Below are 25,362 nucleotides of genomic sequence, written 5' to 3' on the forward strand. Positions count from 1 at the left end.
CTCAAGTGCAGTTGGACCGTCTGTCCCGAGTTGAACTGTCTGGGACGCAAAAGCTGTATTGGAAAAAGCAAGCTTCTGCAAATGTGTGAATTCCTTAAAAGCAGCACTAGTTTATTTCCATGGTGGTTTGTGGTGAAAGGACCCACATAAACACAGACAGTTATGCAAATCTAAATGGAAACGGCTTCCCATTAAGTTTATTGATGCCGCAAGCTGACACCGCCCAGATCATTTGATAGATACAGCCTTCAGACCATTATGCTTGCACTGTGTCTTTGGAACAGGATACGTGGAGAGCAGCCAGTTCTGCACGGTTGAAGTTGGGTCTGTTGCAAAGCTGGGTGTTGTATCTTCAAATACAAGGTGTAAACAACTCTGAGACAAGGGTATATAGGTCACTTTGCTGATAACGGGCTGTGACTGTTAACCTGGCACAACAACAGAAGCCAAAACAACCAACTGGTTTACTGTCCAACTGGTTTAAAAGAGATGGAGATCTGGAAAATCACAGAAAAACAAGGTTAAATCATAATATTGATACGATACAGGACAGCTGTGTCTTGGAATGCCACCTGCAGAATTAAAAAAAGAAAAAAAGAAAAACGGACTGTATTAAACCAGGAGGCGAATGACAGACAAATCTGTCAGGGTCTTAAATGAGATGGACATCAAATTGCCATTATGTCACTGTTTCAGGGAAGAAATATGGCCACTTACTCCTTTCATGGCTGATTGAGATGGAAAGAACAACTGTATGATAAAGGAGTTGGAATTATATGTGAGTGTGGGGAATGGAGCAGAGGAGAAGGTCAAAGGCTTTGTTTTCTCCCCCTCGCAGTGAAGCCAGTTAACAGAGGTGGCAAAGCATTTGGGTCCATTCACCGTGGCTGGCAAAGCAGGAGACAAGATGTGTGGTTTCTTACAACAAAATACTCTGACATAAATCACTTCTAAACCTTTGTTGCAGAAGAAAAGCCAGCTACACAGAAGCAGGGGTCTTGCCGCTGATAAAAACACATTCTTTGAAAAGGTCCCTTTGATTTTTTTTTTTTAATCCTCATCTGTTCTCTTCACTAAACCGCTGCAAACAAGCCAAGAGTCACTTTTGATCTATTTTTTGCTCGTCTTTATTTTATTTTCCTGTATACAGCACATTGTTATAAAAATACTTTCATGTTCTATGAGCTACACAGGAAAGCAGAATGCAAACAATCTTGTCTTAAGCATACACTATATTTCATGATGCAACAGTAGAGAATATATTATCAACACAATAAATACAATAAAACCATTAAGATCAATAAGCATTGAGACCCAACAAAGGGAGCCCAAGTATCTTTTGGACAATGCATTGGCACATTTGCTACGGACACACTCAGTGTTTTGGCTACAGTAACGTCTTCATTAATACAATTACACAATGCATTAAAGAGAAAGCCTGGGCTCCTAAAACAGCTTGAAGGACATTATTGAACAGGCACACATTACGATAAATACTTCAGTACAAAAATAATTTCACCTCAATCAATATTGAACACGGTCTTCATTACAAGATGCTCATTATGACGGTTTAGCAGCAATGCACTACAAATTCCAAGTGTTGGTTAGAAGCATAAAAATACAGTGCGTAACTCATAAGGTGCCTTTATCATTCTGGAGGTTTACTTCACATTTTCGACGTTAAGAACATTCTGTAAAGCTCTCAGTAATGCATCCCCCCTGAAAACAACATCAATCCCCTGCAGCATTTACATTCTCCTGTTCCAATACATTCATTTTGACACTTTACAGCAAAGAATGTATGGAGCAATGCGTTTAAAAAGTCGCAGGATCCAAATAGCTTGTTCGGAGTCAGGCTTCATCACAATAATTGCTCTTTTCCCACCACTGCACACTGTCGGCAGGAACAGAATAGATTGCAGAGCAGTGCTGGCCCTGCAAGCCGATACACGAGAGCTCCGAATCAGATAGAGAAAAACGATGAAAACCTATATGCTCAAGCAACACAAGACCTCAGAAAGATCAGAACGCGATAAAGGTGGGGAAACAAACAATTCCGAAGATCTTCGTAGAGACCTGCCAGGAGTCTAAATCGCAGGTGAGAGGGGCCAATTCCTGTGTGGACTGGGGACACTGTCTTCCTGTAGTAAAAAATTGTCATGGCGACCAGATTTATCCATCTGCTTGCTAAGTTGGCCTTACACAGCAGATGGGGCTCACTAGCAGGAAATTAAGGCCATTCACACTTAGTGAGCAGAGTCACGGATCTGCCAAGTGCAATCCGATGCAGGATTCAGACAGATACAGGTTTTAATGGCAGACTGGAGGCCGATGTCGAAAAGTGTATACTAATTCCCACTGGAATTTCAGACAAAGCCCCCTCCCCAAACTGTCAATGACCTTCCAAAGTCTGTCAGGTATTTGGACACAATCTTGTAACAGTCCTGACTTTGAGTTGGAAGGGAATTGTTAACATCAATGTAAATAACAAACAAATAAAACATGACAAAAAGCCAAGCTCACTGAAAAACACGGCCACAACCTTGTAGGTTGCAAGTAAAAGAAAAGCCTTTTCTCAAGTTCTAATAACTCCACCTCCTTTTCTTGAGGGGACTACTGATTTGGGAAAATAGTAAAAGTTTTCTAACCAGAAAGGGGTTTGGAAAGGCACAGCAACCACACACACACACACCCATGCACAAACTCGCACTCACTCACTCACACGACGGTGAAAGGAAAAGACTGGCATTTCTATTGCCATCATTCACAAGCTATTAAAATAATTCCCCCTCATTAAAACCACTCCGAGTCCCCGCAGACTGCAGAAGAATACAGACAGCCGAGTGAATGGCAGGGCCTGGTGTGAAAGCTCCAGCATGGGGGACTCTACTATATTAAGCACCAGTAATTAGTAACTGGAGATCTTCCCAGTCTCACAGTGGATAAGCATTGTTTAACCCAAATGGGGTTGTGTAAGAGATCAGCTGACCCAGCCTGAATAAACAGGGGTTCAGAAATGTCACCAGCTCGAGGCTTGGCAGCTGCTGTGTCCGATGCCGACATGAGCTATTTATATAATGCAGAATTTAATACATCATCGTGGCGCTCCACAGACTCCCGCTCGTAGCGCTCTACAGCTATGTTTAGAGAAACCTAGGACACAAAGCTAGGAATAACTTCCTTCAGTGGTGAGCATGAGTTTTTCCAGGGCATGAATGGAAGTCCTGCGAGGAGCTCTCTCTCCGCGGATCTGCGCGGCATTGCCATATTGAAAGTGGCTGACAGGTCTACGCGTCACAGCTGGCACAAACGTGGTGGCTTCAAGGAACTCATGGGGCATGCCGGGTCTGAAACTGATATTTTATACTACAGGAGTGGAAAAACTGGGGGGAAAAAGGAATCAAAATAGAATACTACTCCTAATCTTTCAGCACGAGGTCTCTCAAAGAGGCTGCATGCCGTAGGGCTCGGTTTTCATTCATGCTGTGATGCTGCAACTCTAGTTTTTCAGACTGTGGAGCAAATTTAAACAGCAATGAGATCCATTCCATAGGCAAAACAGCAGTGGATTCTCCTTAGTGGGTCTAATCCCTGTGAGCACTAGGATGTAGTATTTTACACTGCCTGTTGTTGCTTCTGCAGCTGTACAACCCACTGGCGTTAGCAAAAAATCCAGAAGGCAAAACAAGCGTTTACTGATGCCCTGTGAAAATGCTGCCATTTCCAGCATAGCCAGCGGGGGGGAGTCATGAGTCAGACTGAGAACCCTGCTGAGAACCTGTCAAGGAGAGCTATTTTTGTGTCATTGAAAAGAGGAAATCTATTTTTAGAGCGTGGAGTTCCTACATCCTACACAGAGTGAACTGCAGTGAGTCAACGCATCAGCTCCCTAGTGCCAATCCATAGGCAGCTTATTGTGCTATAAATATACAACACCTACCAACCGAGTATATCACTGTAGAAGAGCGAAGAGTACAAGGTTGTTAAATCAATCTATATATAAATAAATTCCCGTGCAAACACTTTTTTTTGTGCAACCTTCATTTCAAGTCTTCAAGTGAGGCTAGGACTGATACCTCACACACACACACACACTTCAGTTTAAGGTCATCACTTAAGGTGCATCAACACCGGTATGGTTAAAGATTTGTGGATGATGCACAAAACCATCAGCATGGCTGCCCATTTCCACTGATGGTCATATTTCTTGTTATTCCATTTTTCTCACAGTGACAGAAACATAACTCATCTGTTCTCCTTTAATTTCACACTGGGAGATGTGGCACCTTGTGAAATGGCGCGCCGTCAAATAAAATGTGACAGATTCAGTGGCTGAGTGCTTGTGTTTCTGATGTGCTGGGCCACGGAAACCAAACCCACAAACAAGCAAGACTTAATTTCCCAACCCAGCGGCTCTGGTAGTAAATGTGAAATACCTACATCTTCAAAATGACTGAGGACTACCAGGAGCCTGGATTACCATATCAGCGAATTACTTGACAACCTTTGTATTGAAAATGCCCCAGATATATGGGGGGGGGTTATAATCAACGTATTTGAAAAGTCATTTTCCTCAAGAATACAAACACCCCTATGTGAAACCTAGAAATTGGCCCAAACAGGCTCATTAACGATTGTCTAACTGTAATATGCTGTGCTTGCAGTTCACTTCCAATAGTAAGACAAAAGGAGCACAGAGCTGCAAACTGTAAAATGCACGGGGACTATATTTGTTAAGTTTTCATCATTATTTACGCAACACACAGAATGATGGATCAGCATTAGCACTGCAGTATTTTAGTCCATCACGCTTTGCCATCTGGGGATAAGCTGATTGGAGAGATTTTCATACTCCAGGAGGACAATGACCCCTAACATTCTCTGTTGTGTATTAGCTCCATGCACGATGAGTCTGCAGACATTATTAATTGCTGTAATTAAGGAACTTTTTCCATGCAAAGCAAAATAGTTTCCCTGTCTTAAGGTGTTCTATGGAATTCACACAGTACTGTACATTCACTGTGTGCACTAAGTTACCTGGGACTAATTAAGACATTCAAACGGAGAAACAGCTGTTCGGATTTGCAATTTCAGCCCCTTTTGGGGCTTCTGTAACTCGCAGAAAAAACGTCTGGGGTAAAAACTGAGTCATGTTTTCCAGGTCTTATTTGTTTCTCTGGCTCAAAAAGGAGGGAGTAATTTGTAGTAATAAGAAAATCATATTTACACCAATCATTAATATTCCTCTGCTCTGTCCATTTTGGAGTCCCACAGAGGTCTTCCACAGAGGACACGGAGCAGAAATTCGAATATCCTCTCTGGAGGTAGACATGTAGGGTTTCCAACAGAATTCCATCCCCAGATTTATCCAGGGAATGATAGGTAGCTCCAGTAATTGTCCAACTGAATAAATGGGTATCCATGGAAGTCCATCAATATTAAAGAAACAGATGAATCAATTTTCCATTGGGAGGTTTGTGCTCTGCAGCGCTGCTACCTGGAGACGCAATGCAAACAGTCACCCACTCCACATCCCGTGATGCAACAATCCATGATTTCGGAAGCCTTGGGGGGCTGGTAGCTGTCAAGTGGCGGGTGTGTTTGACCTGGCCACAGGAGTGGGCAGCATGGTCAGGTAGTTGGAGGGCACGTAGCCCTGCTGCCCCCGGACCTTGACCAGGCTCCATTCGGGGTTCCCTTGTTTGTCACAGGGCTCGAGGACGTTCACAGGCTCCCCCGCCCTTAGCGTCACCTCGTGGTGACCACGTGCTGAGAAGTCATAGGCAGCAAACACCTGCCGAGACAGAGGGTCATTATTCCGGCCTGTGCTGCTTAAGAATTAAGGTACACTTCAATAGAAAGCAAATTAATATACATTAAAACACATATATTGCACGAATGGACAGTGATAAGAATAGTGTGATTGAAGAGTAATTTGTGGAAAGGAACCCAAAATACATATATTAGCTTTTTAACAGGAGACAATATTAATGAAGTTGTCTAAGTTTAATAATAATACAAATAATTATCATATTGATTCTGGCATATAAACCGAGTATTAAAATGTAGCCCTCTATGTAAATGCTGACGAAAGCTTTTGCAGCTTCCCTACCCTCAACTATAAATGCTCTCATTCATGAATATGAGCTAAAAATAGAAAGTGCAGCTCAAGGCATTTTCTTTTACAGCACAATTGTTCCACCTGCTGGCCAGTGGTGGTAATACGATTTCAGTTTTAACCTCAAACCTAGATAGACTGGTATTTTGGGGACCAGACAATGGAGAAATGAAATGAAAAATAAAACAATAAAATAGGAATCAAAGATTAAGAACAGCTCTCGGACTTCATAAACTTACTTTGGATTCATTGTCACTTGTTTGTTTGTATTTTCAACAGAATATAAACGGTGCATTGGATACATTGGAGACAAGCTCTACTACTGGCCACGTTCATCTGAAAGAGTGGCACGGGGTTTGATTTTCAGTACAAAAAAACAGGAACAGTCACAGTGGAAAGCAGAAAAACAGAATTACAGTTTTACCAAAGAGGTCCCTATAGTGCGGAGATCTGGTTATCTTTGCTCCGCCCCCAGAATGGCTCACCTGGAAGCAAGGCGTGGATGAGAGGGTGAGTGGCGGAGCCAACACCGAATAGGAGTGCCTCCTTGTATCTGCCCCTCCCACTTTGTGAGATAGCAATCGCGGGAAAGAGGGTGGGGCCTGCGTCACCTGGTGGTAGGGCTTCAGCTTGGCGGAGGGGACGTATCCTCTGGGACCTGGGAGACAGACAATTAGAAACATTTGAACAGAGGGAAAAGACAAGCACTTGCACTGGAACTACTGCCCTAGGTTATGGTACCATGTCCTTTTGGAAGCGGTTTTTAGGTTGTTTAATAAATAGGGTGTCAATTTGAGGAAGTCGTAGATGTATCCGAAAATTATATAAACAACTAGACATACCCAATAATGTCCATAAGTGGTCATGTGAACAGAAATTACTTAATATTAATAGTTATATTATGTAGCCTATGTTTGATATATGGTCTACTACCAAAACTCAGGTGATTTGCAGCCAGTCTGCAGTGTCCTCCCCTACCATTATGGTCCAGCCTGTTTCTGAGCCTTTTATCTCTCTGATAGACAGAGTTCTCACACTTCAATCACTGTTTTGTTTCTACTTATTTCAGCAGAAGTGAAAACATTGAAACCAAAGAAACTGCAACCACGTTTATCCAAAATTAAAATAATAAAAAAACACAAAAATAGAAAATATGAACAAATGTTTCGGGAAATTTCTGAAAATGGTATTGATAAGTGTTACACGGATGGTCGACAGCAGTTTCCGAGCGAAATGCAGCAGAAGAGTTATCTAACTGCAGTTGTAATTATTGACCATTAGATGTCCCTATGCACAAGAAAGTGGTGTAGAGAGAAAATATCAAATTGTAGGCAAATGTCAAATTGTGAAATGGAAAGCTAGTCAAGTACTATAATAAACCCTGGAGACTTTTGAAATGTTAATTATAAAAAAGATATAGAAATGTAATACATAGGCCTAGCATAGTATAGTCCAGTTTTATAAATACCAGCCTTCTGCATAAACAGCAGTAAAAGGCCTCAAGTCTAAACCACAAGAAACTAATGGTCCATATAGGCATTGTGCTCTCTGCCAATCATCGGTTTAATAAGCCAGGCCTCTGTAGGTGGGTCCTGTACCTCCAGCATCCACGAGCCACCGGCGCCGGTCGCCACTGGTGTCCATCTCCTGCAGGACCCCAACCAGCTCCCCCCTCTGCAGGGTCAGGTCCAGGTCACGGCTGCCCCCCACATTGCCGGTCAGCTGGTAGATACGGTCAATGGCATGCCTCTTGCTAAGGAACTCGAGTCTTTTTTGAAGTGAGGGGTTCAGGGGCTGTAAGCAGTGAGTGATGGGGGTTAGAACTGAGGTCTAGACACAAATCACAAGACTGACTCCCAACAAACAGGATTTTCAGATTTGTTTACTCTGTTAAAAAAACTAAACAAAACATGACTTTCGAATGAAAAATTCGAAACGGTTGTTCAAGTAAAAAAAATATAAACATTAATGAATTTGATTCTAACACCCATGTTGTAATTTGCTAGATTTGCCACTTTAAATGTCTTTCCAGTGACTCTTAGGAAATCTAAAAGTCCTAGACTGCTTATGTTATTTCAGTGCTGAAAATCTCACAGTAATTTTAATGGGGGAGGGGATATATTTTTTCTTTCTGGCTCAATGCTGTCTTTATTGTTCCTCAGTTTCAACTGTTCAAGTAGGTCATCAGTCACATGCCAAGCACAGGTGTGTACCTGGGCAAGTTGACAGGAATTCTAGGAATTGCAAGAACAAGAAATACAACCTGCTTATTTAAACCAGGATGTTTATGGTTTTAGTTTTTGCAACAAAAAACAACAGCTAGATCTGAGGTTGACTCAGATGTGACATAATCAAAACCTTTTTACTTGCATCTAGAAACTCATGTGTAATCCATGAGTCAGTTATAGAAGAGACTGGTATGGTTGGAAGTGTTAAAAAGAGGCAAACATCATAGTACTTTTTCAGAGCACACTTGCACACAAGGGCTGCAACAATGTGCCACAGATCTCCGGGCCTATGCACAGTGGGCAGCGCAGTCTGCATTAATAACATTTGTTTGCCATTGTGTCTGAACAGTGCCTTTCAGTATAATCTGCAGTGTTTAATGATATGGAGACTTAGATTTCCTGTTTGTAGAGGTCCTGTGATATTACAATGCATAGCCCTGGGGTAGAGATAATACGAATGTGATATAACATCTAACACAAAATGGAACAGATAAGCAGGTCTTAATCTGATAGCCTAGGCTTGATGCACACGCTCTGGATGCACAGGTGGAAAAACAGAACTCGTTTAATAAACTGATATGAACTTTTAATCTATATTATCATAGCAACTGTAGTAAAAATGGTAGTAAGTACAACTGTAAACATGTTATGAAGACATTTCTTGTAAGCACAGAAAGTGTTACAACAAAATTAATACTTTTTGACACTACAGCCAACACTCTTATATATACACACTAAGTTTTATTATGGAACTACATATAAACATGTTTTTAGTTAATCTCAATGGGTAAGCTAGAATAAGTGGAAAAATACTACAGCAAGATCCTGGGGGCTCAAAGACTAGGCTCCACTGAATAAGGCCAACACACCTCCCCAACTGACATTGAAGCATGGAAAACACATTCAGCAGTCTAACCTGCACAATGGGGTCATTCAATTGCTTCTCCACATTCTGGCACAGACTCTTGAGCTTCTTTGCCTCCTCTTGCACAGCATCCCCTGCCCACTGCCAGAACGCACTGGGGTCCAGATGGCTGTGAGGTTGCTGAGCAGAACAAGAAAGCCGTTTGAGAAACAGATGAGGGAAAACCTCAAAGAATCTGGTCTTAAGTCTATGTATCGCTCTTTCTGTAAACAAACACCAGCTTATCGCTTAGTAACTAAAGAAACATGCACGCTAACAAAACAAACAAAAAACAACTATTATTTTTAATAGCATTTTCACCCCACCCTTTTGTTGTTTACGATTATAACTTACATCTGTCTGCAGTAAGGTCTGCCTTCCAAGAACAATTTGCGCACCCATACAAAAAAGGGTTCGATATAAAATGTTAGATGAAGGAATTGCGGCAGATATGTGTGCGATGTACTTCAGATAATGAAATTCCTTAAAGAACCATGTTGTACATGAAGGGTAGTCAATGACTAGGCGAATCTCAAAGTCACTCTTCACAGAGACTTCACAGAGAAACCCTTCTTCACTCTAATGTCACAATCTGGAACAAACTCCACAGCGATGTGGTTGAAGCGACAATTTGGGAACATTCAAAAATAGACTGGATAGGATCTTTGGATCACTTAGTTATTAATGGACACCAAACGAACACAATGGGGCGAATGGCCTCCTCTCGATTGTACATGTTCTTATGGTGGAATTCCCCACACAACAAAGCCCTTGGCCCAGCTGTAATGTTACCTTCTGCACATAGCCTCCAACCAGCTGCTTAATCTCTGCCGCCAGGTCTTTGTGCACACGGATGTAGGCCCTCTGGATGTTCCTCAGCAGCTGGAGCGCTGTGCCGTTGAACTGGGGCAGCTCGGCCACCAGCAGAGAATTGATTGTCTTATAAGTGTTGACGACTTCCTCCTCTTCATAGGTGAGGCTCTGCTTCTCTTCCAGCAGCTCGAAGTCCAGGAGTTTGTCCAGGTGCTTGCGGATGAGGTTGCGGGGGCCGTCTAGCAGCTCCCTGAGCGAACACAGTGGCTTGAACACTAGTGACTGCAGCCTGTACTCCTGGAGAAATGGAGAGGTGGCGAGATGGAGAGTGTAAGGGGAGGGGGGAAATGTATATGCAAACTAATGCCCAACTATGGCTGCCACCAAGAAGATGCACTTATCTACAGTAAGACACCATGTTGTCCTCTTTGTTCACGGTGTACAGAAATTGTTGTACACCACTTCAGCCAGGCATAAAGACTAACGATTTGTCTGGAGGGGTTATAGTGTGTATACCAGTACTGGCCAACGTGATTCCTGGAGAACAACAGTTTAGGTTTCTTGAAATCAGTCATAGACAACCTTGAACACACAGTCACTTTGACTTATTAAGCATTATTTCAAACAGTCGGTTTAAGTAGTTAACAGTTTGGACAAATCAAATATCAAAACATACTGCAGCTCTCCAGGAGCAGGGTTGGCCAGCCGTGGTGCCAGAATGAGATTACTGGAATACCCTTGCTGTGCAACTGAATAAACAACATGCCACATCACTCTCCCTGCACAACAACAACACAGCACTCTCTGTGTGAGTTTCTCAATAACTTATTAAACTGGTTTGCTTTTTAAAAATCTTTTATCTGGAATATGCCCACCTATGTGCTATTAAAGACTGCATACGTAGGTCTACACAGTCAATGCTTGTGTGTGCTTCAAATGTCAGAGTTACCTGGGTAATAGGAGAGCCTTTAATTAAGGTCATGTATACCTGCTCATATACAATCTTCTAGGTAAGGTGATTTTATTAAATGGAGCATTCCAAGCGAAGGTAAAAAAATATATAAAAATTGCAATGGCTATGCCAATTTAAGAATAAGATAATGTATTTATAACTGCGAAGGATGAGACAGACAAGCTGTGAGTGGGCACAATCTAATTGTTATGCCATCAATGATATGCCAGCTGCCATAATTACCCTCTCACCCACCTCCCAAGCTGACATTTATTTCATTTTTTCTATTCAGGAAGATTGCTCAACAATCCAGTTTTTCTGTCGTTATTTTCTGATATTAAATTGGAAACTGAATGTGTCAAGCCCTGAATTGCCATAAGGCCCAGTGTCCGGCAGTGCAGTACTCACAAAGGTTGGGTATATCATCTGATGCAGCAGACCCCTTATCTCCTTGTAACAGTGGGCAGACTGCTCACTGTCCAGGTCCAGATCGCTTTCATCTGGGCGAGACATCAGGTAATCCTATAGGAGAAGATATACAGTGGACACCAATGCTAGGTCACAGTCAAGCAGACTAATCAGTACTGGGCGAATGCATGTTTGTTTATGCCAATTCGTAATGGTGGTGGGTGCTGAGCAATTTCAACCACTACTTGTTTTTTGGCCACTGCTGGCACTGCACCAAGAAGGTCATAAACAAAGTTCACTTTTAGAAACACAAACAACAAGAATCATACATTCACTTAATGTTTTTGTACTTGGGGAAGGAAAAACAGCACTTGTGAAAATGACTCATGATTTAAATATATTTCTTTCCCACCTTCATAGTACTTTAACATAGTTTTTGTTCCATGCTTTAAGGAGGTTTTGCGTCCTCTGCTTCTTTATGCCCATTTCCTTTCTTTCTTTTCTAAATTCCTCTTCTCAATAGGTCTGGAACTCACCACAAATCTGACCTTTTGGCTTAATAATTAAGACTACTTTAGGTTTTGATTTGTTTGATGACCATTTCCTGTTTATAGGAATATACATAGGTTTGGTACTTTTCAAAACATGACTTGCCTTTAAATGTAATGATGGTTAAAATATATGGATATTCAAATGAACTTACCTAAAGACATTGTTTTCACATGTTGGCATGCTGACTGACTCACTATCGAGTGCATTGTTCTGAATCACATGCTTGCAGTTTAATTAATATTGAAAGGAACTTAACAATTACCACCAGATCTCTGTGATTTATGTGAAAAATTTGGTTAACATTAAAGTCTGCTTTAAGAAGGGATCCACAAATATTTGAAGTTTCAATTACAGCAGTATATTGTATATTTTAATGACAATACAAGTCTCAGCAGTTATTTCTCTGAATATAGTGTAATGAATGTATTAAAGCAGGAAAGACATGCCCGTTTATCAGCCATATTATTATGTAATAATTTTTGCAGAAGTGATAATAGCATTTTTATAGCATTTCTAATAAAGAAACAACTTGGTTTATTTGTGGTTTAAATATGACACTATAAATTAAGTTCCTCAGGCTGTGGTTAAAGCAAAAGCTGAAAGTTGAAATTCTCAGCATTTTAAATCAATTTATTATGCTGCACCCTGCCAGTCTGTTTTGCTAGATGAGTGAAACATTATTTTGTTTAAAAAAACAGGCCAAATAATTATTTTGGCAAGTTCATATAATTCCATCTAAGAACAACTGAAATCAAAAATATAGAAATAAATAAAAAAGAAATATGATCCTGTTCTACCTCACACATGATTAATGGACTACTGGAAATAGTTCAGGTCCTATATCAAAGCAATTAGCTTCTGGTGGCATTACTCATTACTGACCTATATTTAGCTGACTGTCTGGGAAAGTAATTCAGGTAAAATGGTCCAATCAATACCTTTAAACAATCTGCCATCAAAATGTTGCCACTAAAAAGGAAACAAACATGCTGTGCTACCCTGTGTGTTGACTGTTGCTTCCTTCAGTGAAAAGGACGAGTTCCAAGTCTTGTAATCAGCTCCATAATCTATCACCATGATCTGAATGTATATTCTACTCGATTGCATCTCTCTGTGCAATCCGAGAAGGATTGTCATGGCCTTTGCAAATATGTAGTAAACAGACGCTCTGACGCAACAGTGATGTTGTTATTTACCTGCAGGTGTATGAGGTATGTTTTCATGTTGTCATGTAGGTCTACAATCCCTTTTTCCATTAAATTGAAATGTTCCTCCAAGGCATCAAACTCCTCATCCTTGACCTTGTGTTACAGAAAGGAAAGGAAATTATACAGCCCAGGTGGTTAAAAATATGCAGTTATTATTACTGTTGTTGTTGTTGTTGTTGTTGATTGGCTGGTTATTTGGGACACGACTGTGCACATTTTATTATATTATGACTTTAATATCAATAGATTATGGTATTATATTATTACATTATTTCCAGGGTTACTCAGTTTACACAAGAAGCATTTGAACCATTAAAGAAGTGATGTAATACAATCAATCATTACAAAAAAAAGGGCAGTAGTACAAGCAATACAAAATACAATAATCATAAATCTTAGTACAATGAGGTAAAAGTACAGACATAACAGTGCATAATATGTGCTAAAGGGAGGGGCATAGGAGAAATGGCAGTATTTTCATTATTAATACCATATTATGTCACTATAATAAAATCAGAAATATTCAATACTGCTTATTTACAATGGCAGGGGGGATGTATAAATGATTAATGTGGCTGTTGTAAGGACACCTTACTCAGAGTTGTGTTCACTTCAAGTATGGTTTCCTTTCTCTGACATGTTTTGAGTTCATAACTTACTTTCACTTTGATGCCCGTTTCGTGTTTGAGCAGCTGCTGCAGTCGTAAAGTCTTTTTGGCAATGCTGTGGCCGTTGAGCCTGCTCATCCTGTCCTTCATCGTCAGGCTCTCAGTTTTTCTATATTTGTCAGCTGAAAATACAAAATAGAGCACGGGGGTTTACTGATAAACATCATAATAAATTATGTGCTCTTTTTACATGCTGCACAGGAGTTTGGGCCTCAGTGATGAATACATGCTCACCTCAAGACCGGTGCCAACGGTACCACTTCACCACAGTACTACACCACAGCCAAGTTCAAAATTATATATCTGTGTATCATAATCACATAACCTCACACTATAGCAAAATATCCTGGTGCCATCAGAACGTAAGTTGCAAGCTGTTATTGTAAGGCAGTGATGGGCCCTCACCTACTTCTCTGAAGCGCTTATACTCGTTGATCCTGCAGTTGATCTCCACGGTGGCCTGGGCTGTCTCCTCCAGGGTGGAGTAGGCCGGATGTTGGGGGTCCGTGTGCTTCAAGATGGTCTGCAGATGAAGGGGGTAGCGAGCTATCCTCTGAATGGGCATCACCAGGAAAAATGTCAGGGAGGTGGCATTGATGTCCGGACTGTGGCAGCACAGACACAAGAACATTGTTAGTCGCTAAGGGTAGCGTGTTTTCCTTGTTCAACCTTTGAGTCATGCTCTTTGCCTTCAAACCGATAACCTACTAATTCATTATCTATGTCTTCACTGGAGGGTGGATGAAAAAACAAGCCTGAATGGCCAAAAAAGCTCCTTAAACGAGAACGATCAGTACCTTACTCTCAGTGTGTACAAACATCATGATACGTTTGGATTAATCAAAACAAACTACACAGAGAAATTAGCAATTCATGGAATTGTGTAACTCACTGCTTGTCATCTTGTGTTGGGTACACAAATGTATCAGTTTAGGAAAGGTCTGGTGATCATTTTAGGTTCAAACTTCCTCTCCTACCTCCAAGTGTCCCAGGCTTTATGGGACCAACAGGCAGCTTTGAAAACAAAACCATTACAGAGATTAACCTACGCTGAGGATTTTATTATCAGCAGCATCTTCTCCCAGACGGCTTCATTCTGTTTGCAGCGGTTTTCCATTGCGGCAATGTTGTTGTAGTTGGCACAGTATTCCCTGTAAACCATCTCCATATCACCTTTCACAGTGAAGAAGGCATCGCCTACAAAGACACAGGGAAACAGTGTACTCAACAAGCCAAACTCATATCCTGCATCGCTACAGACCTGAAATCTTACTCCTGAGAACTACTTTGTATGTAACAGTATGAGTGTGATTCTGATAACTTGCAAATGTAGTCACACATTGTTTTCCATTTAATTCAATTATCTTAAATGTACAATAACACATTTGCCAGAATTTAAACACCTCTATCTATTATGGCCTGTGTCTACAGTTTACAGTGCTTACCTACATTGTTATATACAAAGAACAGCTTTTCCATGAGCATTATATATGGCCTGATATATGTACACCCCGAGAGCAGATGTACTGAAAGAAATTGGACAATACTATGGTCTCAATGAATGAAGACTTGTATAGCAGGGCTGTGTATATGTACTGTGAATGTTTCATGTGGTATAGATTCTCTCGACTGAGGGAACAATGAGCTGCCCATAAGGATGAGGCCATTGGAAATGCTCCCACTAAGTGGCAGGAGTCAAGGAGCTGCTGGGAATGCCAGGAATGCTGGGAAAGCATGTTTGTTGCTGGATACTAATGCTTGGGAAGGCAGGAGACTGGTCCTCCTCCCGAACTTTAGTTTAAAAGTCAATATAGTAGGTCTATGGTAATTACTGAGAGCACTGAGGAACCGTGGATCGCTAGGATCAGTCTGCTCCAGGAGGCTGAGCAGGTGGACGGACACTGCAATCACATCTTCAATGTTGGAGAACATTGCTTCCAGGTTTAGCAGGGGCATCTGCAAGGAAACCGCAAGCAGTTCGTTGACATATTGATAAGAGCAACTTTGACTCCTTCAGATGTCTGAATATCTCCTGCAATTTTTTTTTATCTTCATGCTTTTTAATATTATTACTTCAGATATAACATACTGCTATTCACAAACATATAAATAATATTTACTGAATTCCATCTTGGGGCATTATTGACCTAAAACAGGGGTGGCAAGCCTATGTCTGGGCATGCCACAATAAACAGGTTTAATAGGCTACACTAAATTGTCCATCACTAAAGACTTGGAACACATCAGAACACATTTATTTCCATTAAGTAATTTAGACCATCTGTAGCTAAATAAACCAAACAAACAGCTGGCATTTCAGTGACATGCCAAGAAGGATACACTAGAGAACTGGACTGTGGAAATGTATCTTTGAAATAGACCTGACTGAGAATAAATGAGTCAGCAGCGGGACTTGACTGATTCAAGGCCAATCAAATACATATTTAGATGGCCGCTATCATTTGTGTAGGGGCTGAATATCCCACGATGACTCTGATCTGCAGCACCTGAATACCCTACCTGAAGGCGCTGCAGGTTCCCTCTGATGTCTACACAGCACAGCTGTAGCAGTCTCAGGTAGCTCCTTTCACTGGTTATAAGCTCTTCTGTAGCTAGGTGCTGCTTCTGCTTCATCTTGTCACTGTGGTAATCTGGCTCTACAGGCATCTCGCTGCCTTCGGGTTCCTCCGCGATAGACATGCGAGTCCCCGGGGCACCAGCCATGGCACAGGTGTCTGCCAGACAGGGAACAGAAGAGGATATGGTGGTTTTACTTCTGATAATGAGGATGTCATCTTCAGGAGCAGTTTCATTCACTGTAATACTGAAAAAAGGATGCAATGTCAGGTGGCAGGGAAGTTACAGTTCTACAGCAAAGAGAAGACATCCTTAGTGGCTCTCAGATGTTTCAGTGGTTTACCATAGTTTCTTACTGTTCACACAATCAGCAAACTTAAAAAAAACAAGCCAAAAAAGAGCATTCAAATCTAATAGCACCAAATGTATTATAAACTCATGTCTGGTTCACTGCTACAGACATGGGATCATGAGAGCAAATTTAGGATCAGATTGTGTTTCAATGGTTATGATTTTTGAATAAGTACACTCTCCTTCTCCCCATGGCTGCAAGGAAGGTGCCCTTGTTCAGCTCAGAGTAACATGTTATGTTGACATAGTTAATTTCACTGGAATATTTACCAGCACAACATGTGCTGACTAGGATTTGAACCAGCACATCTTGCCCAGATATTATTTTAGCACAATATTGTGCAGATTTTTGCACTACCCACCAAGTATCAATAAATGGAAAACAACAGGATTTCCATGTAACAAGGCGGATTATGAGAATGGGTGTCCTAGAAATCCAGGCAATTTACAGTACATACTGTAAAAACAACACTCAGTACTGTAAAGAATACAGTAATATACGAGCTAATTTACAGACTTTTTTAGTGTAGGGAAATCTATTAAAGCTAGTAAACTACAAGTAAAACAGCAATGATATTCAAGAGGTTCTCAGGAGCAATTTGGATGAATGCATGTTTTCACAAAGGCTGATGATATACAGTTAAGTCCATCAATATTTGGACAGTCACACAATTGTCATCATTTTGGCTCTGTACACCACCACAATGGATTTGAAAGGGAACAATCAAGATGTAATCTAAGAGTAGACTTTCATCTTTAATTTGATGGTATTTACATTCAAATTGGGTGAACGGTGTAGGAAATACACCAATTTATATATGTGGTCACCCCAATTTTAGGGTTTTAAAAGTAATTGGACAAACTAACATAATCATGAATTAAATTGTGAGTTTCAATACTTGGTTGCAAATCCCTTGCAGTCAATGACTGCCTGAAGTCTGGGACCCATAGACCTCACCAGATGCTTGGTTTCTTCCCTGGTGATGCTCTGCCAGGCCTGTACTGCAGCTGTCTTTAGTTCCTGCTTGTTCTTGGGGCGTTTGCCTTCAGTTTTGCCTTCAGCAAGTGAAATGCTGCTCAATTGGATTCAGGTCAGGTGATTGACTTGACTTGACTTGACTTGACTTGCAGAACATTCCACTTCTTCACCTTAAAAAAGTCTTGGGTTGCTTTCATACTATACTTCGGGTCATTGTCCATCTGCACTGTGAAGCGCCGTTCAATGAGTTTTGAAGCATTTGGCTGAATCTGAGGATATAATATAGCCCTAAACACTTCAGAATGCATCCTGTTGCTTTTGTCAGCAGTCACATCATCAATAGATACCATACATGCCCATGCCATAACATGCTTCACAGATGAGGTGGTATGCTTCAGATCATGAGCAGTTCCTTCCCTTCTCCATATTCTTATCTTCCCATCATTCTGGTACAAGTTGATCTTTGTCTCATCTGTCCATAGGATGTTGTTCCAGAACTGTACAGGATTCTTTAGATGTTTATTGTCAAACTCTAATCTGGTCTTCCTGTTCTGGGGGCTTACCGATGGTTTACATCTTGTGGTAAACCCTCTGTATTTACTCTGGTGAAGTCTTCTCTTGATTGTTGGCACAGATACGCCTACCTCCTGGAGGGTGTTCTTGATCTGGTCAACTGTTGTTTTCTTCACCAGGGAAAGAATTCTGTCATCCACCACACTTGTTTTCCATGGTCTTCTGGGCCTTTTGGTGTTCCTGAGCTCACCAGTGCATTCTTTATTTTTAAGAATGTACCAAATAGTTGATTTGACAACACCTAATGTTTTTGTTCTTTCTCTGATTGGTTTGTTTTGATTTCTAAGACAAAACTGAAGGCAAAACACCCCAAGAACAAGCAGGAACTAAAGACAGCTGCAGTACAGGCCTGGCAGAGCATCACCAGGGAAGAATCCCAGCATCTGGTGATGTCTATGGGTTCCAGACTTCAGGCAGTCATTGACTGCAAGGGATTTGTAACCAAGTATTGAAACTCACAATTTAATGCCTGATTATCTTAGTTTGTCCAAATAGTTTTGAGTCCCTACAATTGGGGGGACCACATATAACAATGGGTGTAATTCCTACAACGTTCACCCAATATGGAGGTAACTACCCTCAAATTAAAGATGAAAGTCTACACTTAAAGCACATCTTGATCGTTTCCTTTCACATCCATTGTGGTGGCATACAGAGCCAAAATTATGACAATTGTGTCACTGTCCAAATATGTATATGACAAAAAGTTCTGAATAAAGACACTGACGACAAATGATGGAATAAATATATCAGTCACACCTAGATAACAGATACCTTTGAACAATAACAGCTACGCTAGAGAAGGACGAAGGAGGAAAAAGTTAGACTGTTTATTTGATTGTATTTGTGTGCTTCCGTGGTGTTAGGAAACACATGATTAACGTCTGCTATACCTAATGATTATGGAACAATTAGGCAGGAAGAAAGTGCAGCTACTAGCCTACATTACAGCCAACCACCCAACTGTTACATTTCAACATATGATACCCATAGTTAGGGAGATAGGCAGACATTTATGTACAGAAAAAAGGCAGGTAGGCAAGCGAACCCCAGGTAAACAGAATGATTCAGCAGAGACCAGACAGCAATTAGCTGCAACAGGCCTGTATTTAAATCGATTACTAAATTCACACCGCAGACATCCGAGCACTGCAATTCAAGGTGCCATACGCTACAACCTAATTCCATGAAACCGAGAAGCTTATCTGCATTGCGAAATGCGCAAACAGCAGCAAAAGATAAATCATTACCTTCAGGCTCCTTGAGATCTGCTACAGTAGCTGCAGTGTGTTAAACTGAGGCTAAGGGCAGACGGCTGGGAGGGCTGGCATCTAAACAGACTGGTGTTACTCTTTCCACTGGCTCAGGGACATCAGGCCTATTGTGGCATGGGGGTGTGCAGAGGGGGAAGGGTGGGCCAGCTGTGTCAGGGAAGAGTTTAAGGGACAGGCCGGCCTGCTCACTCAACCCATACTGCTGGCTCAATACTCTGATTGACAGCAGCAGGGAGCTATGGGAAATGCCATCCACTTTGGCAACGGCTGCTTTCCTAACCACCGAACAAAGGGCAGCACTCACTGTCAACAGTTTCACACCACAACCACACTCCCACAGAACAATCGCTCAAAGAAGTCCAGAAAAAGCCAGAACATTTTACACATTCTGTGAGAAACTCAGCAGCCCAGCTCAAATGTTCAAACATATATGATAGGATTTCCACTGAAATAAACTAGTAAAGGCTTTGAAATGTATTAGGTTATAATATAAAATCCAGACTTTGTTTTCCCCTTAATACTGAAAACCCTTGAGTTAGTTCCAATCCAAATCATCTACAGTGAGGGAAAAAAGTATTTGATCCCCTGCTGATTTTGTACATTTGCCCACTGACAAAGAAATGATCAGTCTATAATTTTAATGGTAGGTGTATTTCAACAGTGAGAGACAGAATATCAACCAAAAAATCCAGAAAAACGCATTTCAAAAAAGTTATAAATTGATTTGCATGTTAATGAGGGAAATAAGTATTTGACCCCTTCGACTTAGTACTTGGTGGCAAAACCCTTGTTGGCAATCACAGAGGTCAGACGTTTCTTGTAGTTGGCAACCAGGTTTGCACACATCTCAGGAGGGATTTTGTCCCACTCCTCTTTGCAGATCCTCTCCAAGTCATTAAGGTTTCGAGGCTGATGTTTGGCAACACGAACCTTCAGCTCCCTCCACAGATTTTCTATGGGATTAAGGTCTGGAGACTGGCTAGGCAACTCCAGGACCTTAATGTGCTTATTCTTGAGCCACTCCTTTGTTACTTTGGCTGAGTGTTTTGGGTCATTGTCATGCTGGAATACCCATCCACGACCCATTTTCAATGCCCTGGCTGAGGGAAGGAGGTTCTCACCCAAGATTTGATGGTACATGGCCCCGTCCATCGTCCCTTTGATGCGGTGCAGTTGTCCTGTCCCCTTAGCAGAAAAACACCCCCAAAGCATAATGTTTCCACCTCCATGTTGGACGGTGGGGATGGTGTTCTTGGGGTCATTTCTCCTCCTCCAAACACGGCGAGTTGAGTTGATGCCAAAGAGCTCGATTTTGGTCTCATCTGACCACAACACTTTCACCCAGTTCTCCTCTGAATCATTCAGATGTTCACTGGCAAACTTCGGACGGGCCTGTACATGTGCTTTCTTGAGCAGGGGGACCTTGCGGGCGCTGCAGGATTTCAGTCCTTCACGGCGTAGTGTGTTACCAATTGTTTTCTTGGTGACTATGGTCCCACCTGCCTTGAGATCATTAACAAGATCCTCCCGTGTAGTTCTGGGCTGATTCCTCACCGTTCTCATGATCATTGAAACTCCACGAGGTGAGATCTTGCATGGAGCCCCAGACCGAGGGAGACTGCCAGTTATTTTGTGTTTCTTCCATTTGCGAATAATCACACCAACTGTTGTCACCTTCTCACCAAGCTGCTTGGCGATGGTCTTGTAACCCATTCCAGCCTTGTGTAGGTCTACAATCTTGTCCCTGACATCCTTGGACAGCTCTTTGGTCTTGGCCATGGTGGAGAGTTTGGAATCTGATTGATTGATTGCTTCTGTGGACAGGTGTCTTTTATACAGGTAACGAGCTGAGATTAGGAGCACTCCCTTTAAGAGAGTGCTCCTAATCTCAGCTCGTTACCTGTATAAAAGACACCTGGGAGCCAGAAATCTTGCTGATTGATAGGGGATCAAATACTTATTTCCCTCATTAACATGCAAATCAATTTATAACTTTTTTGAAATGCGTTTTTCTGGATTTTTTTGTGGTTATTCTGTCTCTCACTGTTAAAATACACCTACCATTAAAATTATAGACTAATCATTTCTTTGTCAGTGGGTAAACGTACAAAATCAGCAGGGGATCAAATACTTTTTTCCCTCACTGTATCATCTATTAATTTGAAGATTCTTATGTGACACATTACAACTTTATTGCTTGTCTAAATTAAACTTTTAAAGTGAGCAGTTATCAGGGAGGTCACTAGTTTAGGATACATTCTTCCCTACTTGTTTTTTCTATTTAGGTTAGTTGATTCAGACCTGAATTTCATGACCCAGATTTCTTTAAGATTTTAAACAAATTAGTGATTTAATTGTTGCCCATTCCCTCTTGCATTTCAAACATTAGCACATTATATTTGCACTGGCATTGTGCCAATCTTTGAAATGCCAGTGGAAATGGGCAACAATTGAATCACTAATTTGTTTAAACATTTTGTAAAAACTTTGTCCACAGTTAAATACAGAAGACAGTACACACACACACAATTAGCCGATATAAACCTTACCCATAATTCAGTCAGGATATCATAGACATCTGATCAAAAACAGGATATTGCATCAAAGGGGAACTATTCCTGGACAAGTAAAAACAAAATAAGACAATGCCAATGTAGTGAATTGTTGTTAAAGAACAGCAAAGATTCAAGGGTTCTCTGTTCAAAATAATATTAATTGAATTTCAGAACATTATCTCTGCTATGGTCTCCATACACCTGAACTCTTCCTTTAAGAACTATACAGTCACATGACAGCTTTATATATTGGGAGGCTAATCAATTTTCCATCCCCACCCAAAACTAAAGAACATAATGAGGATTTTCCTAGACCTTGGTCCATTTATTCTACAATTGTGACCTAATCCTGTAATAACACAGAAAGCAGACTGCATCTTGCCTAACTCATACCAAGTCTTTAGCCATCTGACTCTAGCAATGTATGGAATTCATTAGGACATTTTCACTTGGGAAGTAATGTTTTTAAAATAGATGCAACAAACTTTATTTCACAATATTTCACAAGTTACTATGCTCACTGTAGAGAGTCATCACTTACCATAAGGGTTTCATCACTCCTTGCAACAATATAAGCCAAAAATAAGCCAATTGTATGGAGTCACTGTAACTGCAATGCAGCCTCAGAGTGACCTTGCATGGGCTTGAAAGTCAAAGTATCCCATTTAACCCAGCTGTTTAAAGTCAACTGGATAACTGAATAACTCTTGGTTGTATTATTTGTACATTTTAAATTACAAACATAAAAAGGTTAAAAAATAAGTCAGGTACTATTAATTCCATCTAACTGAATGTGTTTCAAGAAGCTAATCAAAAAATATTTTCAGTTCAGAAAGTCAGCTCGAGCATCACGGCCTAGCAGACCCCCACAACATTGTCAGTTGTCAGTCCTACATCCACCAATTTTAAAAATTGCCATCTTTGACATGTGGTTCATGTTCCATTGTTGTACTTGAAGTAGTCCTTTGGGCCTTTTGAGTAAGTCACATTTTTCTGTCATGTCACTCGGAATGCTTGATTCTTTCTTCTGAATCATGCTAGCTATGTTATTTTCACAACAGCCACAGCTCTCCAGTCTCTGTCATCGGAAAAATGCTGTCAAAACTCTGACACGTCACTTGCAAAGCAGTCTAGCCCTTTGGCTGCAATATTTTGAATTCCACTGCCAGTAGGTATTTGGCAAAACATTCAAGTCTCTTTTCAAGGAATTGCCATCTAAATAATTAACATAAATATTCTCAAGACAGGCAATATGTATTAAAGTACTAATTCCATTCTAAATCAGATAAATATGTATTGATTTAAACACAAAATACAAGATAAATTCATTCATCACTGCAATTGTAAAAGTATACTGTCTCTCTATCCCTCTTTATGTATTTTTGTTGGCATAAACATTAACCTAACACCTTGCTATTTGTCATTAAAGATAGTCATTTTGATATTAGAAGCCTTTTAAGAACAGTATGTATGTATTTATGTATTTATGTAATGTGCATTAATTGTCCAGGGTTCAATAGGTATGGAACACAAAATAATGAAGCTATCAAGGCGTACCAATGTAAAATTAAGTAAAGTATACCACCAAATATATAATTTTGGTAAAATAATAATAAAAGCATAGCAAAGCAAAAACATTTTAAAAATCACAAGCATGTTTACCATTCTACATTTTCATATGGGTTAGATTCAATGTGGGCTCTTTTCCAATAATAATAATAAAAAAAAAACATTACCAGAATCCATGGTTTTATCAGAACCAGATACCAGAAAGTATGAAAGGGCTTGATTTTATTTCTGAAATGGTCAACATATGGAAAAGAAAACTATTTTAACTGACTGCATTTTTTCATTCATTCCTGATCGAAATGGAGATATTGTACACAATGGTGCAACAGGAATAAAGAGGGTATTTTCGATGTAGTCGATAAATATTCACATTTGCAATCAATATTCACAGATTATAACGACAGCCATCATCTATACATTTCCATTGATTAGAGGGTTTGGAAGCATTTGACCAAAAGGTTAAGCAGCAGCAATATTGTTATCGTGGAAACTGAATTACAGTATATGTAAATAAGCGTTTGAATGGTTGGGCTATCAGAGTCGATTTCCAACCTGTATGCAAACCTCACACATGATTGAACGAGAAGTGAAATTGATCGGCCTTGATGACGTAGTAAACATGCAGAAGAAGAAGGAAAAAACAGAACAGAACATGCATACATGTGATGAGTTTCCAAATGAAAAGACCACCATAAGAAAGCAAAGGAAACAAAACACTGAATTGAAATCACTATCTCGCTAGTATTTTCCAGTGTGCATGTGCAAAAACAATATCAAAGAGAAGAGACAGTCACGGCCAGCGCCTGCATCGTGAAAACAATTCAAACCCCCCGATGCAGGAATAAACGCAAACGACACAACAGTCTCTTTCCCTGGGAAGTCATGTCTACCTGCGAGGCTTCCGGGTGCTGCGGCGGCGCCGGCGCTGAGGGCAATGAGACCCGCGCTGCCCGCACGTCCGCGTCGAGAGGACGAGAAAGTAGCTCCGTCTTCCACTCCGGCGGATTTAAAATGGCAAGGTGGCTTACAGATGTAGCCGACGTTTCAGCGATACCACACAGACACCGCCTGCATGCGTCAGGCACGGAGTCGCTCGCCGGCGCTGTGCGGCTTCGCCCTGCGGCCGGGTTACCTGGCTACAGGTATGCGCGGCTCTGTGACCGCGGTGGCATCCACCTGCTTCACAAACAGGTCCTCCGCGCCGCGGCATTCCCGGCATACCTGCGCCGCCGTGCTTTCGCTTTTCTCAGACTGATCTGTGTTTAAAGGACACTGCACCAATCATTTCTATGACTGGGGGGGCGATGGCAACATCACTTATCAATACATATGATGCCCCCCACATCTAGGCTGGCCTGTAGGGGGCTGTTTAGAGGGCTTTAGCTGCCTCCCGTGAGTGTCTGCTCCCAATTACAAACGTCATTGTGCAATGCATCTAAACTAGGGTATTCATTTATATATTATTTGATATTGAAAATGCATTACTTAACTGTTGCCCGCCCGCCCCCGCATCTTAACGAGGGGCAATGAGTGACCGCTACAACTACAGAACTTTACAATATAAAAAAAAGACTTAACTTTATGTAATAAATATATCTTTTTGGCTATTAGTTAATTTATGTTTGATGTTGAA

General features: G+C 41.0%; 1 protein-coding gene across 1 annotated transcript; it reads right to left on the minus strand.

The window, feature by feature from the left end:
* Positions 1-4,704: 4,704 nt before the first annotated feature.
* Positions 4,705-24,931, minus strand: arhgef37 (Rho guanine nucleotide exchange factor (GEF) 37). Its single transcript, XM_066716499.1, has 14 exons — positions 24,620-24,931; positions 22,155-22,223; positions 16,372-16,586; positions 15,684-15,807; positions 14,901-15,048; positions 14,257-14,456; positions 13,843-13,973; positions 13,172-13,276; positions 11,424-11,537; positions 10,043-10,360; positions 9,263-9,391; positions 7,717-7,912; positions 6,604-6,776; positions 4,705-5,794 (listed from the first exon to the last, which is right to left on the minus strand). Exons 2-14 carry the CDS (start codon positions 22,156-22,158, stop codon positions 5,585-5,587), a joined length of 2,067 nt encoding a protein of 688 aa, XP_066572596.1. The 5' UTR covers positions 22,159-22,223; positions 24,620-24,931; the 3' UTR covers positions 4,705-5,584.
* Between the last annotated feature and the right edge of the window lie 431 nt (positions 24,932-25,362).

This window comes from Amia ocellicauda, chromosome 11, assembly GCF_036373705.1.
Source record: "Amia ocellicauda isolate fAmiCal2 chromosome 11, fAmiCal2.hap1, whole genome shotgun sequence".
NCBI classification, from domain to species: Eukaryota; Metazoa; Chordata; class Actinopteri; order Amiiformes; family Amiidae; genus Amia; species Amia ocellicauda.

Coding starts and splice junctions, on each gene's coding strand:
- arhgef37 (XM_066716499.1), bottom strand. Junction 14,457..14,900: donor CTGATAATAAAATCCTCAGC/GTAGGTTAATCT, acceptor GTGCTGCCACAG/TCCGGACATCAATGCCACCT. Junction 9,392..10,042: donor TTGGAGGCTATGTGCAGAAG/GTAACATTACAG, acceptor TGTTCTGCTCAG/CAACCTCACAGCCATCTGGA.